The sequence below is a fragment of the Homalodisca vitripennis genome, unplaced genomic scaffold, assembly GCF_021130785.1.
Source record: "Homalodisca vitripennis isolate AUS2020 unplaced genomic scaffold, UT_GWSS_2.1 ScUCBcl_699;HRSCAF=3265, whole genome shotgun sequence".
Lineage (NCBI taxonomy): Eukaryota > Metazoa > Arthropoda > Insecta > Hemiptera > Cicadellidae > Homalodisca > Homalodisca vitripennis.
In genome coordinates, this window is record NW_025776806.1 from 34,634 (window position 1) to 54,313 (window position 19,680).

General features: G+C 42.3%; 1 protein-coding gene across 1 annotated transcript; it reads right to left on the minus strand.

The window, feature by feature from the left end:
* Positions 1–4,427: 4,427 nt before the first annotated feature.
* On the minus strand, positions 4,428–4,965 carry LOC124370925. Its single transcript, XM_046829233.1, has 2 exons — positions 4,689–4,965; positions 4,428–4,537 (listed from the first exon to the last, which is right to left on the minus strand). Exons 1-2 carry the CDS (start codon positions 4,963–4,965, stop codon positions 4,428–4,430), a joined length of 387 nt encoding a protein of 128 aa, XP_046685189.1.
* Positions 4,966–19,680: the final 14,715 nt, after the last annotated feature.

Below are 19,680 nucleotides of genomic sequence, written 5' to 3' on the forward strand. Positions count from 1 at the left end.
AAACGGTTGGTCGTAACTCAAAACAAATTTTAAACGGGATTTAGGAAATCACGTGATCTACAGAAAAGGTTTCAGTGACTTCGGGAGTTGGCTGAGCGTTAGCTAAGCGTCAATAGTAGATAGGGACAGAGGAATATTTATTATGTTCACAGACACAATACCCTCTAAAAAAGGCCCAAGTGTGTCATTAACCCCCGGTAATATTAACCCCCCCCCCCGGGGATTTCCTGGTATGACCTGATAACCTCCTGTACATTCAACCCCCTGATGTGTTAACCCCCCTGGTAACATTAAACCCCCCCAGGGAATTTCCTGCCATGACCTCATGTCCGAATTTTACCAGTCACCAAATCTCTTAACCCCCCCCCCTGGGAAGATCCTGGTATGACCAGATAACCCCCTGGAGACTTATCCCCCGGTAACGTTAACCCCCCCTGGGAATTTGTTCATATGACCAGACAATATCCTGACGAAATTAAACCCCCTCTTGTCTTAACCTCCTTAACATTAATCACCCACCCAGGGAATTTCTCGCCTTGACTAGATAGTCTCCTGGTGATATTAAACCCCTGTTCGACTTAAAATACTGCCTTGAGGTCGGTTTTTTATTATGTTTTATACTAAACAATTCAAGATAGCTGACCCGTGCAGACTTTTCTCCCGAGCTCATTTCTGGCTAAACCATAGGTCGTAGATCAAATCTGAGGGCACAATCGAAAGACAAAATTAAATTTCCAACAAGAAAGGTCCAGTCACTTTTTGTCGTATCTCTAACGGTTTAACCGCAAAATGCCCTCAAAGTCAAAAGTTTTTACGAATCCGGAAAAAAATCTATGAAAAAGGTCAATTTTTAAATCCCTTGTCATTTACTTAATGTCCGGACTTAACCAGTCACCGAATTCCGCTTATCCCCGAATTTGCAAGCGTTTACTTTGGGGGCCTGGGGGCGTAGCCCCCAGCGAGCCGAAGGCGAGTCTAATATACTATACAGCCGCATATGTAACTGACTGACTGACTGACTGACTGACTGACTGACTGACTGATAGGGTATACAAATTCCAACCCACTTCTAGAAGTGCTGGAAACACCAAATTTCGTACACACGTAGGTGGATTCTTCAAACCACCGGGAAAAGTCTGAAAACCGGATTTTTTTTACTTTTGAAACCCCTCAAAAAAATTCCCGAACGGACCCCTGTTTTGCTCTTGCAGGCTGCCCTTTGAAGCTCGATAGCGGGCGAACCGTAGGAGCTAGCTTCGATATGACGAAAAATTCATGGTCAGGAATGAAGTGAACTACAAAAAAGGTCCAGTGACTTTTTGCTCTAACTCCATCGGTTCGGCTGCAAAACGCGATTACATTAAAATATTTTGATATTTTCGCCTAAAAATTTACCTTTCGGGCTCGATAGCGGCTAAACGGTTGGTCGTAGCTCAAAACAAATTTTCAATGGGATTTAGGAAATTGCGTGATCTACAAAAAAGGTTCCAGTAAACATTTTGCCCTATCATCAACGGTTTGGCCGCATAACGCGTTTTAAAGTATTGATTTTTTGAGATTGAGTTCAGAATTTAGTTTCTGGGCTCTGTGTTAGAGGAACCTTTATAGTTAGGGTAGATAAAAAATCGTAATTTAATACGAAACAATGAGGTCTACAAAAAAGGTCCAGTGACTTTTCACTCTCTCTCCATTGGTTTGGCTTGCAAAACGCGTTTGAACAAAAATTTCTTTTCTATTTTCCAACAATATTTTACTCCTGATCCGATAGCGACCGATCGATCATCAATAGTACAAATGTTTTTTCCTTTGTCTGTTAGAAAATGAGGAGATCTACAAAAAAGGTCCTATGCACGTTTCCCGTATCTTTAACGGTTAACCAGAAAATCGGAATAATATAACATTAATAGATAGGGACGGATTGCTGTTTTTACTGTGCAGACTTTTAGTAAATAATAAATAGCGGCCGAACTAGAGGTATATCAAAATTCTGAGGGCAGAACACCCAAAACAAATTATATTTCCTACAAGAAATGTCCAGTCACTTTTTATCATATCTTCAACGGTTAAGCGACAATACGTCTTCAAAGTTAAAAGTTTGGTTCACGTCGTAAAATTCAGTCTATCCCTAACTACTAATCTTGAAATGCAGGGTTTGGCTAGCTAGCTCTGTACGGTACGTAACAGAGTACCTTAGGCCGTGTGAAACAGAGGCTGATCCTTTCGTAAATTCGTAGATAGGGACGGAGGAATTTTCGGATACTAAATATTCTTTGGCTTTGTATTGTTGGAACACTTCTACATTAGTCTTCAAAGTTAAATTTTTCTTTTAACTATTGTGATAATTCGCTTGTTCACGGTACTATGTCCTTTTATTGCGTTGCTAAGGGCTCTTTCCATCAGGGTAACGAGCAGCTGTTTCCGAGGAGCAAAAACACTCAATGCACTGCGATTTCGGCCTGTTGCCCTTGTATGGAAGGCCCTTGGATTGGAATTTTCTACAGCGGCCATCGATACTATTCTCATCACTAGCGATAGTATTTACAATAAATTGTGGGATGAGAATCGTATGGGTGGAAACCGGTACTTGTGCTCCGATGAACTTCCCGCTAATTTTGTCATCGAGGGACAGTCCGTAGCCGTTGCAGAAAATACATTTGTACATGATGCCCTATACCCCCTTGAAACGATCAGATATGGACGACTGCGTTATGTCTTTGTCCAATGTTTTGGAGTGTTTAATGGCCGAGTGCCTTCAGAACATTGGATTCCTCTTCACTGGACAAACAGTTACAGTTGCTTTTTGGCGTTCCCAGGAGCAGCTGTATCTGTTTGATCCTCATCCAGTGAATGAGGAGAGAAATTATGATCTGGCTAATGAGAACAACAACCTGGCGCGGCTCTTCCAGTGCGAGATAGAGATGGAAAATGTCGTTGTTTAGCTGCAACGCGTTGCGACGTTATTCTGCCAACCGATAACAGGTTGCGGCAACGTGTTATTTTAGCAACTGTTATCGGCTGACCGTTGCGCCTCGTCTATCCATTGCGCAACGTTGGTTCAATAACGTTTTTCCAGTGGCTGTTACCTATAGAACGTTACTGAAATACCGTTACTAAAACATGGACCACCATTCAGTTAACGGACTTTGTTACTATTATTAAGTGTACAAAAATTCGTCATTTAGCTGCTTAGTCTAGTTACTATAATTTATTTTGAGATAATTAAAAGTATCTTTTGGTTCAATTAAGTACAAAATACAGAATCGGGTTTTTATTGTTTGAATGTAAACATTTCACAGCGCATTGTACATTTACACTATAGATAAACATTAAAATATTCAAACTGAAAAAATGAAATATTTTAGTGTATTAAATATAATTTACACTAGGGATTACTTTATAAAAGCTATAGACAAAATAATACAAAACCAAATAAAACGTTTCTGTAAATATTATTATATTAAATGAACACACCCTAGGCTTTTTTTATAAAAGTAATTTATATACAAGACTAAAAGTTCTTTAAAATACATTTATCTTAAAAAATAACGTGTTTTTAATTGCCCAAATTGGTATTTACACGGAAAATTGACAGTAAAATAAAACCGTTAAATACGTGTTAGTTACACTACTAGTATGTAAATGAAGAATACATTAAATGGATACATTACATCTAAAAATATAATTTTTACGAATGTGAAATACATATTTGATTATAAAATATATTGAAATAATTATAGCCTACAAACTTAAGTAAGATTTTGTAAGTGTAAAGTAAAAACGTTGGACAGTGATATTTAGCTATAAAAATGTACTGCTGTGATGTATACATACATATTTAACTGATAACTTATATTAACTACAACAAATAGTAACACAAATGACGTTTATAATTGCAAAATGTATACATAAAAAACTATTTATCACAATATAAACAAAATGGTTAACACTGCTATTTCTAATTAAATCATATAGGAACACTTTATAAATTACAAATATATACATACATAAACATATTGTTCAAATGTACATTACAATTACACTGTCAAATATTGTACTTTAGATTAAATGAAGATACACGAATGTATGGAGATTCAAAGACACAATTAAGCATATTTAGAAAATAAAATGGGCAATATAACCAAACTGTACACTATGGCTTCATATAAGATTAATTGCAAAGAAAATGAATTACATAATTTCATATATTTAACTTGCAGAACTTATATATAACTTAAATTTTTTGATTTCTATTTACTGTAGAAGATTTAGATTTCCATTCAAAAAACAGCAACTGCTCTGCTCGTTTTGAACTCAGTCTTGATCGGCGTTCTGTCAAAAAATTTCCTGCTTTAGAAAAAAGTCGTTCACATGGGACGGATGTAGCCATGACGTTAAATTTTAATTTCACCAATTTGCTCATAATAGGGTTATACATGTTGATTCTCTTTCCACCAGCCCATAGGATCTTTTTTCCGTCCTAGATAGCTGTCATCTAAGTACCGGTTCAACTCGACAATTGCAGCGGAGGTCTTCGTACCTGAAACCAATTCCTTCATAGCAGTGAACTCCAAAAAGCTTACAACGCGTTAAAGTTAAAACAAAAAGTAAATACGTGTAGTTACAAGTAAAAACCCTAATTTAATTTATTGAAAATTCTAAATTTATGAATAAAATTTTAAAGCGGTTACCTGTAGGTTTCTCCTTGGCAATTATGTTGTCAACGTCCTCCCAGACGGAAAATTTTGCGGAATCTACGTTGCCATCTTTGTTTTGAGTGTTACCAATTTCTTCATCATCTGCTGTGCAAGGTTTGCCATGTGTCTCTGTCCAGATTGCAGCTAAAAGTTCTGTACATGTTTTTTTGATCAATTGCTTTGCAGTTTCGTCTTTGAAGACAGCAAGTTTGAATCTGGGATCTAAAAGAGTAGCAAGTGCTATTGTTTTGCTGTGTTCAACATTTTCCATGCGTTTTCTCGAGACCATGCAGCAGTTCATTAATAATATTTTGAATAAACTGGTTTGAATGGCTCCTTTTGCATTTTTTTACACACGGACATCAGGCCTCTTGTTAGGGGTATCACTTGGCTACCTGTCACGTAGCGTTCCCCACTAATCTGTGAAGTGACCTCCTCAAAAGGACGTAAGATTGTGCTTAGCTCTTTGCATAATCCCCACTCTTCCTCTGACAAAAACAGGTAAATTTTTTATTTATTAAAGCGATAGTAGTTTTTACCGCGTCCTGCAGCTCTACAAATCTGGAAACCATATAAAATGTAGAGTTCCATCTCGTTGAAACCTCTTGAATAAGTTTTTTTGGCTCAAGGCCCATATTTTTCTGGGATATCAACAGTTTTTCAGTTGCATTTGTGCTCCTTTTAAAAAAAGTCACTATCAATTTTATTTTGTCAATTAACATTTTTACCAGCTTTAACGCATCCTGAAGAATCAAGTTTAAGGTATGGGCAAAACAACCAAAGTGCTTCAATTTCAAGTCCTTTTGTACCGCCCCTTTGATGTTACTGGCATTGTCTGATACTACGACTAAAATCTTATCAAATAAATGAAATTTGTCAACAATAGTTTTGATCTCTTTTGCTAGATTAGCACTTGTGTGAGAATCAGACATTTTAGAACATTCCAACAATATCGACTTTATTTCATAATTTTCTGAAATGTAATGGACAGTTACACCCAAATAACTTTCAACATTTGTAGAAGTCCAGGTATCAGTGGTTAGACATACACTTTGTACTGAGTTTAACTCATTCCGAACAAAATTCAAGCATCTCTCATGTTCAGCTGGAATCATACTATTGGAAATTGTTTTTTCTACTTGGCAATTTATATTGCGGGATTCAAAGCCGACACAAAGTTAACAAAACCTCTGTCTTCGACAATTGAAAATGGCTGCTGAAAGTCAGTAATAAACAACTGTAAGAGAAGTTTATCGAGTTTTTTACGTTGAGTCTCACTCAGCTTTTTAGATTGGGGTAAAAATGATCTAATACTTGACTGGTTACCGTCACTAGAAGATGAAAAATATGCACTTAGTGGATTTGAATTGGTTAGCGCTTCTGAACTTGGTTGTTCGGGTTTCATTACGTAAAATTGATGTAGAGCCTATTGTAGAGTTTTTAGTAGAAATTAAAGCTGTCGTAGGGCTTGGCAAGTTAGTTGAAGTTTTATCTTTTTTTGGTAAATTTACAGTAGGATGGCGCTTTTCAATGTGGTGTCTAAGATTAGTTATAGTTGACTTATAATTTAATACTTGCCCACATAAATCGCACTTAGCAGTTTTTTATGTCAGCGTCAACCACAGTATAGTATGTCCACAAGTAACTGGTTTTTTGCTTCTTGTTACCACTCATTTTTAATATAAATTAATTACAATGTAGATATTTATAAATAATAAAAACAGTAAACACAAATTAAACGTGTTATTTCACATAACTTAATCACTCTACAATTATTTGTCAAGAATTATTTTAAAGAAAACATTAAGAAATATAGTTATTTTAAATAAAAATTTAAACCACATATAGTTTAATAAGGCAGAGATTACACTGTATGTTGCTCTTGAACAAATTAAAAACAATTGTACTGCGGGTGTGGGAATGGGATCATAATAGAATAAACAAAGTGAATAATCAGGTCAGGTTTTCATGTCCGAACAGGCACCATCCCCTCCCCCAAGCCGCAATGTCGCGTCTCCAGTATTTTGATTATTTTACTTTACTATATTATCGTTACGGGTGGTGTTGTAATAACAGATCAAGCTGCTGTTGTCATTGTCAAGCCGTAGATAGATTCCCGGCAATGAAATAATTGTCATCCTACAACTCTGTTGTTTGTCATAACACCGTTGCTCAAATAACAGGTGAAGAGTTTCCAGTCTGCCGCTATTGACTGTTACCAGCACAGGCTTACCGTTGCCGGCAACGAAAACGAATGAATTTCATTGTTCGTTGTCATCCTGTTATAACAGGGAGTTTCTGATAACACGTTGCGGGGATAACTGTTGCCGCGCGGCAACACTGTTATTTATCCTGTTATGTTAAATAACGCCCATCTCTAGTGCGAGAGTTATCCTGGACTGGCTTCGTTATTGTTGTCTAACACTGCTTTTGACGGGTCGACGAGACAGTTCACTATAACTCGAATGAGTTTTTATCGACCACCGACCCACAACGTTGTCCAGTCTGATTCTCTAACTTCTGACATCCTACTAAGAATATGCAATTCACCACCCACGTGGGACGTTCTTGATGATCCCAAACTTAAAAAGAGCCCTAGGGTGATTCTGTCTCCGTTAGAATGTATAATAAAACACAAGGCCATTGGGAGGCCTAAAAAGATACGCCGTGGCCGTCCCAAACGACTTGCAAGTACGAGAGACGAGCAAGTGAGAGAGGCAAAGAAAAACTATATTAAAAGGAATTCTAAGACTATTCGTGATAAACTAATTCAATACCTTGAACAGCACCCCGATATCCACAGAGACGCCGTACGCCGTTACAGCCAAAAACACCCTGAGGGCCACAGAGACGCCGTACGCCGTTACAGCCAAAAACACCCTGAGGCCCATAGAGATGCTGTACGTCGTTACGACCAAGAACACCCTGAGGGCCCATAGAGATGCTGTACGTCGTTACGGCCAAGAACACCCTGAGGGCCACAGAGACGCTGTCCGTCGTTACGACCAACTTCGTCCTGAGGTCCACAGAGACGCTGTCCGTCGTTACGACCAACTTCATCCTGAGGTTCACAAGAGACGCTGTCCGTCGTTACGACCAACTTCATCCTGAGGTTCACAGAGACGCCGTCCGTCGTTACGACCAGCTTCATCCTGAGGTCCACAGGGACGCCGTCCGTCGTTACGACGAACAACATCCTGATGTCCACAGGAAGGGCCGTTCATCGGTATGAGGAACGACACCTTGACGCATGTCACGACAGAGTTAGATTGTTTTCGTCTTAATAATCCAAAACTAGCCGAACTTCATTACTTACCTATCTCACTTGCTCGTCTCATCGTTGCCCACGGACCAATGGCATATTGGAGCGGTGTACTACTCTATGACATAAAATTATACAAACTGAAAAAAACAAGTCTTTGGTGTGATGACGTTTTCATTTGTCCTCACTGCCAAGCACCTCTGTTCGAGGAAGAGGAAAGCAGAAAAAAGTGGTGCTGTGGAGTGGGCGCATATAATGTGACAAAGTTACCGCCCCTTAATGCACCGTTCTATTCTAATCGCCGCTTTCTCGATAGAGCGCGGGCCTACAATGACCTCTTTGCTCTATGTGCCCTCGAAATTTCTGGCGGATACCGGCACCCAAGTGGCCTATCATTCTTCAAAATTGAAGGGAGGATGTACCACCAGGTGTACAGCTTGGACGCCCCCGGCCAAAGGTTTGTTACTGCGGGCGGTGACGTCCAATTCGTAAAACCGGTGCCGCCTGTATATCGACGACGGCGAAGAACGCAGGAACATGGCCATGAGTAGATCACTTGATGGCGACATAGTGGACGACATTAAAAACTACTTGGTTTCATTGAACCCATATGTCCATGAATTTCGCCGGCTGAGTGATGAGCCCTCGGTCAACGCTCACTTAGAATTCCAGATTACAAGTCGAGCTACTCATGGCAATGTTCTTGGTGACAGGCAAAGAGGTATTGAGGTGCACGCCGTGCTTAGTTCCGAAGATGCAGTCACTGAGCCTCGACGGCTCACCGTCTGGAAAGTGGGAGCTGGAAGACCTTCTACCATCGATCTCTTTAGTCCTCTGATGGAGCCCTTCCAGTATCCACTACTATATCCGCAAGGCACTTTGGGTTGGCACATCGGCATGCTGGACAACAACGGCAAAAAACTTTCCCAATATAATTATTCACGTTGTCTCTTACTCTCCAATCCTCGTTTCTCTTATCTTGGCCGTCTTTCTCAAGCATGGCAGGTCGAGATGTTTGCTAGGTTTGAAGAGGAGAGACTTCGTTTTATAAAATTTTCACAGACAAAGTCCTCAGCCCAAAATGCTTTGCGGATAGGACAAACTGAACGAGCTTCTTGACGCTCAACGCAGTAGTCCGGCAGGAAGGCAGGTTAGCGAACGACATCGCTCGGGAATGAAACAGTCCAAGGCGAGGGTGGGGCACAGCCTGGAAAGATTTACCTCCCAAGTACGTTCACTGGTGGGCCCAGGTACATGAAGATCCATTACGAGAACGCGATGGCTCTCGTCACACGCCTGGGTTCACCAACGTACTTCCTCACGTTTACTTACAGCGCGACTTGGGAGGAAAACAAGAGAGCGTGTCCTCACGGCAGTGGACGCAGTGACCCTAGCACGGCTTGCAGAGTCTTCCAGATCAAACTCCTCGAGCTTCTTCGAGATCTGCGGAGCGGAGCGATGTTCGGCCTGCACGAACTATATCGTCTACGTCATCGAAATGCAAATGAGGGGCCTTCCTCACGCCCACATTGTGTTCAAGATTGACGGAGACGGTCCAGTACAAGCAGACGAAATCGACTCTGCAATCCGCGCGGACATCCCCTCGGAAGAAGAAGCCGGTGGAAGACTCAGGAAGTTGGTGTTGCAGCACATGATCCACGGTCCTTGTGGCACTGATCATCGCACCGACTTCCTGTGCTGGGGACGCTGTGGAAGGGTCACTGCACAAAGTTCTATCCTAAGCCTTCATGCCAGACAACCCACGTAGATGATAGAGGCTTCGTTCAGTACAGGCGGGATTATAGTAATACTGGTAAAATCAAGTCACGCAACAGGTCTGTTACTGTTCACGATGGATGGGTTGTGCCATATAACGCCGCACTACTGCTAAAGTATGAAGCACACATTAACTTGGAGCTTGCGTCTACTCGTCGCGTCATCAAGTATCTATTCAAATACCTGATGAAGGGTGGATCACTTCAAAATGTCACCGTCACTCCTTTGTGGCAACAAGAGGACGAGGTAGAACACTATGTGACTAAGAGAATGGTTGGTGCAAGCGACGCATGCTGGCGTCTCTTGGACTTCCCAATCTCAAAGTCAGAACCGACAGTTGAGTGTCTACCCGTCCATCTTGAGGGTAAACAGCACGTCTGTTTTCGTCCCGGTGATCTCACCTCCGCGATAACTAGATCAAGCTCCAAGTTAATATTGTATTTTAACAGACCTGTTGATAAAACTTTTGACAGTTTAACTTACCTGACATTTTTTGAGAACTACATTATTCATGACAAAAGACCAAAAACAGAACCGATATATGAACATCAAGACGGGAAACACTTCATCACACCTCGCCAGCGTGGAGGGAAGGTATGTAGGGTCTTTTGGGTCTCGCCTAATCGTGGAGAACTCTACTACCTTCGGATGCTTCTCTTGTCAACACCTTGTCGCGCGGCTACTCCGACCTCCTGTCACGAGGTGGTCCTGATTGCCGTACGTTCCAGGAGGTTTGTCGTCAGCTCGGCTTGATTGAGGACGAGGATGAGTACCGCGAAGCGCTGCGAGAGGCTTCTGGGTTCATGGTCGCTTCGAGACTTCGTTCCTTCTTCGTGCTCCTTTGTAATATGGGTGCTCCTGCAGCAATTCTGTGGGATTCCTTCCGTGACACCCTTTGCGAGGACCACTTGGAAAGGAGCCCGCTTGACCCCGAAAGAGCGTATACACTTTCCTTGATCGATATCGATCGCAGTCTACGTCGGCAGGGATTGTCTTTAGTGGATTGTGGTCTCCCCGACGTGCAGGATGACACGACGGAAGTGGGAAGGGAGCTGTTGGACTATGGCGAGCACCAAACAGCGGGCCATTGTCGAGGAATGGGAACAAAAGCTCTCAGAAGACCAGAGACGCGTTCTGCAACACGTGCGTTTCCCTTCTCGACAACCCCGGTGACCGCCGATCCTCAAGAGTAATCTTCCTCGATGGTCCCGGGGGATATGGTAAAACGTCACTTCTTCGTGTCATACTGGCACACGTGCGTAGTTGTCGTCAGATTGCACTGGCCGTCGCCAGCTCGGGCATCGCTGCTGGAAACATGCCTGGTGGTTCAACGGCTCACAGCATGTTCCGGCTTCCGCTCGATCTGGGCGACGGGTCTGGCGTTTGGAACATAACCAACGGGTCCCAGCGCGCAGAACTGATAAGAGCTGCACAGCTCATCGTCTTCGACGAGGCCCCGATGGCCCATCGCTACATCTTTGAGATCCTCGACCGCTCGCTTCGAGATCTCATGAACCGTGATGAGCCATTCGGTGGCAAAGATCTTTCTGTGCTCTGGAGATTTCCGGCAGATCGCACCCGTTGTTGTAAAGGCACGAACGGCAGATGCCGTCGCGTGCGTTTCACTTCGGGCCTCGCGTCTGTGGCGACTGTTCCGCGTCTTCTCTTTGACGACACCGCACAGGACGAGCAGTTCCGTTGACTACTCTGACTTCCTTCTCGCAGTAGGCAACGGCACTGTTCCGTCCACAACTTTCGGGGAGGGTAGAGAGAGTGACAGACTTATTCCCTTGGCCGAGGTGAGGTATGTCACTGCATTACAAGTGCTCATCTCAACCGTCTTTCCTGCCGACGTACTCCGCGATCCCGATCAGTGTGCTCGTCGTGCGATCCTCTCGACTCTGAACGTGAACGTTAGAGAGATCAACGACATAATCTTGAACTCTGTAGACGGTCGCCTTCATGAGCTGCGAAGCGCCGACACTGTGGACCGTGAAAACGATGACAATCTGGCTGTTGAAGTCCCTCTACTGAACCAGGCTACAGGCAAAGGGTGTTCCTGATCACGTGCTGCGACTTAAGATCGGCTCGGTGTGCCTCATCATGAGGAATCTAAATATCGCTGACGGCCTTGTAAACGGCACTAAGGTCATTGTGACGGCTATAACCAATCGGTTGATTACCGTCAGACGCCCTCACGACGCGCAACCTATCGGTATTCCTAGAATAATCTTTAGGTTCGCGATCGTTGAAGGTTCGCCGTTACTTGTCCGTCGACGTCAGTTTTCCTCTGATGCTGGCATACGCGATGACCGGCCACAAGAGCCAAGGTCAGACAATAGATCAGGTCGGAGTCGATCTTCGCACTGATTGTTTCACTCATGGCCAGCTGTACGTCCTGCTCAGTAGAGTTCGATGTCCGGAAGACATAGTTGTCCTCGTCCGCCCCGAAAGGGTACAAAATGAAGTCGCCTACGCGAAGAACATCGTGTACGGCGAACTTCTTCAGTGAACCGGATTGAGATTAGCAGTAGGCTAGGGGGCCTGCCCAAACAAAACTCCCCGTCGAGATTGACACTGGCAGTAGGCTAGGGGGCCTGCCCAAACAAAACTCCCCCCGTCGTGATTGACACTGGCAGTAGGCTAGGGGGCCTGCCCAAACAAAACTCCCCGTCGTGATTGACACTGGCAGTAGGCTAGGGGACCTGCCCAAACAAAACTCCCCGTCGTGATTGACTAGGCAGTAGGCTAGGGGACCTGCCAAAACAAAACTCCCCGTAGTGACTGATTAGGCAGTAGGCAATGGGACCTGCCAGAACAAAACTCCCCATTCTGATTGATGCGGCAGTAGGCTAGAGGGCCTGCCAAAACAAAACTCCTCGTCGATGTAAATAGTTTTCTGTATATATGTAAATATATGGTCTCTATGTTTGCCGGCCTCCCCGTGGCGAGACTGGATACGTCATGCTTGCATTTAAAGCATTGACAAACTAACGGGCAAACAACAATTTCAACAATACATTATTACCAAATAATTTGACACAAGTACATACACAACTAAATATGTAAAGATGTACACGACATTGAAGATTAACATTAACCAACGATTGATGTAATTTTGTTAATAATATATGGTCTCAACGTTTGCTGGCCTCCCCGTGGCGAGACTGGATACGTCATGCTTGCATTTAAAGCATTGACAAACTAACGGGCAAACAACAGTTTCAATAAAAAAACATTATTACCCAATAATTTTACACAAGTATATACACAACTAAATATGCAAAGATGTACACGACATTGAAGATCAACATTAACCAACGATTGATGTAATTTTGTTAATAATATATGGTCTCCACGTTTGCCGGCCTCCCCGTGGCGAGACTGGATACGTCATGCTTGCATTTAAAGCATTGACAAACTAACGGGCAAACAACAGTTTCAACAATAATAAGTTATTATCAAATCATTCGACACATGTATATACACAACCAAATATGGAAATTTCCACACGACATCAGAGAATATCATTGACTGTAATTTTGCTGTAATAGCTGTAATTTTGTTAATAATATATAGTCTCCGTATTTTTGACAAACTAACGGGCAAACAACAGTTTCAACAACAATAAGTTATTACCAAATCATTTGACACATGTATATACACAACCAAATATGGAAATTTCCACACGACATCAGAGAATATCATTGACTGTAATTTTGCTGTAATAGCTGTAATTTTGTTAATAATGTATGTCTCCGTATTTGAGCATTGACAAACTAACGGGCAAAGAACAGTTTTATCGACTTAAAGTTACTAGCAACTAATTTGACACAAACATATGTAGCGCTAAATCTCCCAACTTGCAGCCGTGATGCGTAAACAATATTAGTAACGGTTTGACCGCTATCGGACCCGATATCTCAATTTTCACGTAAAAATTAAAAGAATTTCGCACGTAATGGCGTTTTACGGCCCTACCCAAGGGAAATACAAGCAATATATTACTTGAACTTTCTTGTAGACCACATTATACACTAAATATTGTTTGATAATGTGTTTCCCACGAGAAAGGACACAGTTGGGGATACGTAAATCGAAAACCTCAAGTCCGAATTTAACCAACAACCGAATCCCTCCTGTCCCCGAATTCCGCTTATCCCCCCGAATTTAAGGCACTTACTTTGGGGGCCTGGGGGCGTAGCCCCCAGCGAGCCGAAGGCGAGTCTAATATATATACAACCGCATGTGTAACTGACTGACTGACTCACTCACGTATACTAATTCTAACCTACTTCCAGATGAGTTAGAGACTTGAAATTTGGTACACAGATAGCTTTCCACGTGTAACCACCAGGAAAATCCCGAAAAGTGAGAATTTTTCATTTTCAAACCCCTCAAAGAAATTCCCAAAAAATCGCGCATTCTTCACCCCTGCAGGCATTTTTTGTAAGCCCGATAGCGGGCGAAACCGTTCGAGCTAGCTCGGATCTGACGAAAAATTCATGGTCAGGAATGAAGTGAACTACAAAAAAGGTCCAGTGACTTTTTGCTCTATCTTCCATGGTTTTAAGCGACAAAACGCTCGAACATTTGAAATTCCAGAGATTTTTTTCGATAAAAATAATGTTTCAAGCCCGATAGCGGCCGAACCGTTGGTCGTAGCTCAAATCTGATTGACCCATCAAATTAGCAAATTGCGCGATCTACAGAAAAGGTCCAGTAATCTTTTGCCCTATCTCGATTGGTTTGGCCGAAAAAAACGTGATTATGTACAATTTTGTTGTAACTTTTACGCGAAACTTTTGTTTTTGGGGTCGATAGCGGCGAAACCATTGGTCGGAGGTCAAAATAAGACTAACGTTTTATTTAGGAAATAAGATGACCTACAAAAAAGGTCCAGTGACTTTTTACTATATTTCCCTTAGTTTGACCGCAAAACGCGATTAAGTGAAAATATTGGACATTTTCGCCTAAAAATTTACATTCCGGGCTTGATAGCGGCTAAACGGTTGGTCGTAACTCAAAACAAATTTTAAACGGGATTTAGGAAATCACGTGATCTACAGAAAAGGTTCAGTGACTTCGGGAGTTGGCTGAGCGTTAGCTAAGCGTCAATAGTAGATAGGGACAGAGGAATATTTATTATGTTCACAGACACAATACCCTCTAAAAAAAGGCCCAAGTGTGTCATTAACCCCCGGTAATATTTAACCCCCCCCCGGGGATTTCCTGGTATGACCTGATAACCTCCTGTACATTCAACCCCCTGATGTGTTAACCCCCCTGGTAACATTAAACCCCCCCAGGGAATTTCCTGCCATGACCTCATGTCCGAATTTTACCAGTCACCAAATCTCTTAACCCCCCCCCTGGGAAGATCCTGGTATGACCAGATAACCCCCTGGAGACTTATCCCCCGGTAACGTTAACCCCCCCCTGGGAATTTGTTCATATGACCAGACAATATCCTGACGAAATTAAACCCCCTCTTGTCTTAACCTCCTTAACATTAATCACCCACCCAGGGAATTTCTCGCCTTGACTAGATAGTCTCCTGGTGATATTAAACCCCTGTTCGACTTAAAATACTGCCTCTTGAGGTCGGTTTTTATTTATGTTTATACTAAACAATTCAAGATAGCTGACCCGTGCAGACTTTTCTCCCGAGCTCATTTCTGGCTAAACCATAGGTCGTAGATCAGATCTGAGGGCACAATCGAAAGACAAAATTAAATTTCCGACAAGAAAGGTCCAGTCACTTTTTCACGTATCTCTAACGGTTAAGCCGCAAAACGCCCTCAAAGTTCAAAAGTTTGGGTAAATCCGGAAAATTAAACTATGGTATACATACGTCCTCTGACTTTGGTTAAAACCAAATTCTTCCTGTCTCCAAATTTCACGAAACACATAACTTAACTCTTCTACCACATCAATTGATTAATATTATACACCACACATCTTTTGGCTGAGCTTTAGCGAAGCATTACGACCCGTAAGATTCTCGAGAACGGGTACATAAAATTTGGAAACTTCACGTCTGAATTTAACCAATCACCGAACTACGCTTATCCCCGAATTTAGCCAACACCCAAATGGGGGCCTGGGGGCGTAGCCCCCAGCGAGCCGAAGGCGAGTCTAATATATATACAACCGCATGTGTAACTGACTGACTGACTCACACGTATACTAATTTCTAACCTACTTCCAGATGAGTTAGAGACTTGAAATTTGGTACACAGATAGCTTTCCACGTGTAACCACCAGGAAAATCCCGAAAAGTGAGAATTTTTCATTTTCAACCCCTCAAAAAAATTCCCAAAAAATCGCGCATTCTTCACCCCTGCAGGCATTTTTTGTAAGCCCGATAGCGGGCGAACCGTTGGAGCTAGCTCGGATCTGACGGAAAATTCATGGTCAGGAATGAAGTGAACTACAAAAAAGGTCTAATGACTTTTTGCTCTATCTTCCATGGTTAAGCGACAAAACGCTCGAACATTTGAAATTCCAGAGATTTTTTCGATAAAAATAATGTTTCAAGCCCGATAGCGGCCGAACCGTTGGTCGTAGCTCAAATCTGATTGACCCATCAAATTAGCAAATTGCGCGATCTACAGAAAAGGTCCAGTAATCTTTTGCCCTATCTCGATTGGTTTGGCCGAAAAAACGTGATTATGTACAATTTTGTTGTAACTTTTACGCGAAACTTTTGTTTTTGGGGGTCGTCGATAGCGGCGTCGAAACCATTGGTCGGAGGTCAAAATAAGACTAACGTTTTTATTTAGGAAATAAGATGACCTACAAAAAAGGTCCAGTGACTTTTTACTATATTTCCCTTAGTGTGACCGCAAAACGCGATTAAGTGAAAATATTGGACATTTTCGCCTAAAAATTTACATTCCGGGCTTGATAGCGGCTAAACGGTTGGTCGTAACTCAAAACAAATTTTAAACGGGATTTAGGAAATCACGTGATCTACAGAAAAGGTTCAGTGACTTCGGGAGTTGGCTGAGCGTTAGCTAAGCGTCAATAGTATATAGGGACAGAGGAATATTTATTATGTTCACAGACACAATACCCTCTAAAAAAGGCCCAAGTGTGTCATTAACCCCCGGTAATATTAACCCCCCCCCCGGGGATTTCCTGGTATGACCTGATAACCTCCTGTACATTCAACCCCCTGATGTGTTAACCCCCTGGTAACATTAAACCCCCCCAGGGAATTTCCTGCCATGACCTCATGTCCGAATTTTACCAGTCAGTCACCAAATCTCTTAACCCCCCCCCCCCCCTGGGAAGATCCTGGTATGACCAGATAACCCCCTGGAGACTTATCCCCCGGTAACGTTAACCCCCCCTGGGAATTTGTTCATATGACCAGACAATATCCTGACGAAATTAAACCCCCTCTTGTCTTAAAACCTCCTTAACATTAATCACCCACTCAGGGAATTTCTCGCCTTGACTAGATAGTCTCCTGGTGATATTAAACCCCCTGTTCGACTTAAAAATACTGCCTTGAGGTCGGTTTTTATTATGTTTATACTAAACAATTCAAGATAGCTGACCCGTGCAGGACTTTTCTCCCGAGCTCATTTCTGGCTAAACCATAGGTCGTAGATCAGATCTGAGGGCACAATCGAAAGACAAAATTAAATTTCCAACAAGAAAGGTTCCAGTCACTTTTTGTCGTATCTCTAACGGTTTTAACCGCAAAATGCCCTCAAAGTCAAAAGTTTTTACGAATCCGGAAAAAAAATCTATGAAAAAGGTGAATTTTTAAATCCCTTGTCATTTACTTAATGTCCGGACTTAACCAGTCACCGAATTCCGCTTATCCCCGAATTTGCAAGCGTTTACTTTGGGGGCCTGGGGGCGTAGCCCCCAGCGAGCCGAAGGCGAGTCTAATATATATACAACCGCATGTGTAACTGACTGACTGACTCACTCACTCACGTATACTAATTCTAACCTACTTCCAGATGAGTTAGAGACTTGAAATTTGGTACACAGATAGCTTTCCACGTGTAACCACCAGGAAAATCCCGAAAAGTGAGAATTTTTCATTTTCAACCCCTCAAAAAAATTCCCAAAAAATCGCGCATTCTTCACCCCTGCAGGCATTTTTTTGTAAGCCCGATAGCGGGCGAACCGTTGGAGCTAGCTCGGATCTGACGGAAAAATTATTCATGGTCAGGAATGAAGTGAACTACAAAAAAGGTCTAATGACTTTTTGCTCTATCTTCCATGGTTAAGCGACAAAACGCTCGAACATTTGAAATTCCAGAGATTTTTTCGATAAAAATAATGTTTCAAGCCCGATAGCGGCCGAAACCGTTGGTCGTAGCTCAAATCTGATTGACCCATCAAATTAGCAAATTGCGCGATCTACAGAAAAGGTCCAGTAATCTTTTGCCCTATCTCGATTGGTTTGGCCGAAAAACGTGATTATGTACAATTTTGTTGTAACTTTTACGCGAAACTTTTGTTTTTGGGGTCGATAGCGGCGAAACCATTGGTCGGAGGGTCAAAATAAGACTAACGTTTTATTTAGGAAATAAGATGACCTACAAAAAAGGTCCAGTGACTTTTTACTATATTTCCCTTAGTTTGACCGCAAAACGCGATTAAGTGAAAATATTGGACATTTTCGCCTAAAAATTTACATTCCGGGCTTGATAGCGGCTAAAACGGTTGGTCGTAACTCAAAACAAATTTTAAACGGGATTTAGGAAATCACGTGATCTACAGAAAAGGTTCAGTGACTTCGGGAGTTGGCTGAGCGTTAGCTAAGCGTCAATAGTAGATAGGGGGACAGAGGAATATTTATTATGTTCACAGACACAATACCCTCTAAAAAAGGCCCAAGTGTGTCATTAACCCCCGGTAATATTAACCCCCCCCCCGGGGATTTCCTGGTATGACCTGATAACCTCCTGTACATTCAACCCCCTGATGTGTTAACCCCCCTGGTAACATTAAACCCCCCCAGGGAATTTCCTGCCATGACCTCATGTCCGAATTTTACCAGTCACCAAATCTCTTAATTCCCCCCCTGGGAAGATCCTGGTATGACCAGATAACCCCCTGGAGACTTATCCCCCGGTAACGTTAACCCCCCCTGGGAATTTGTTCATATGACCAGACAATATCCTGACGAAATTAAACCCCCTCTTGTCTTAACCTCCTTAAACATTAATCACCCACCCAGGGAATTTCTCGCCTTGACTAGATAGTCTCCTGGTGATATTAAACCCCCTGTTCGACTTAAAATACTGCCTTGAGGTCGGTTTTTATTATGTTTATACTAAACAATTCAAGATAGCTGACCCGTGCAGACTTTTCTCCCGAGCTCATTTCTGGCTAAACCATAGGTCGTAGATCAAATCTGAGGGCACAATCGAAAGACAAAATTAAATTTCCAACAAGAAAGGTCCAGTCACTTTTTGTCGTATCTCTAAACGGTTTTAAAAACCGCAAAATGCCCTCAAAGTCAAAAGTTTTTACGAATCCGGAAAAAAAATCTATGAAAAAGGTCAATTTTTTAAATCCCTTGTCATTTACTTAATGTCCGGACTTAACCAGTCACCGAATTCCGCTTATCCCCGAATTTGCAAGCGTTTACTTTGGGGGCCTGGGGGCGTAGCCCCCAGCGAGCCGAAGGCGAGTCTAATATACTATACAGCTGCATGTGAAAACTGACTGACTGACTCACTGATATATAGATACAAATTCTAACATAGTTCTAGAAGTGCTAGAAACTTGAAATTTGGCACGCAGGTACCTTTTGCCGTATAACCAATAGGAAAAGTCTGAAAACCGGGAATTTTTAATTTTAAACCCCTCAAAAAAATTAAAAACCGGTTGAAACTGGTTAAAAACTGTAGTAGTTTTTTGCTTTCGAGCCGTCTAAACGACTACACCGTTGGCAGTAGCTCAAATCTAATG

Excerpts from the sequence above, each read along its gene's own strand:
- LOC124370925 (XM_046829233.1), bottom strand. The coding sequence starts at position 4,965 with ATGGAAAATGTTGAACACAGCAAAACAATAGCACTTGCTACTCTTTTA. Across the intron at positions 4,538-4,688 it reads TGCCAAGGAGAAACCTACAG|GTACGAAGACCTCCGCTGCA; the intron begins GTAACCGCTTTA and ends AATTGGTTTCAG.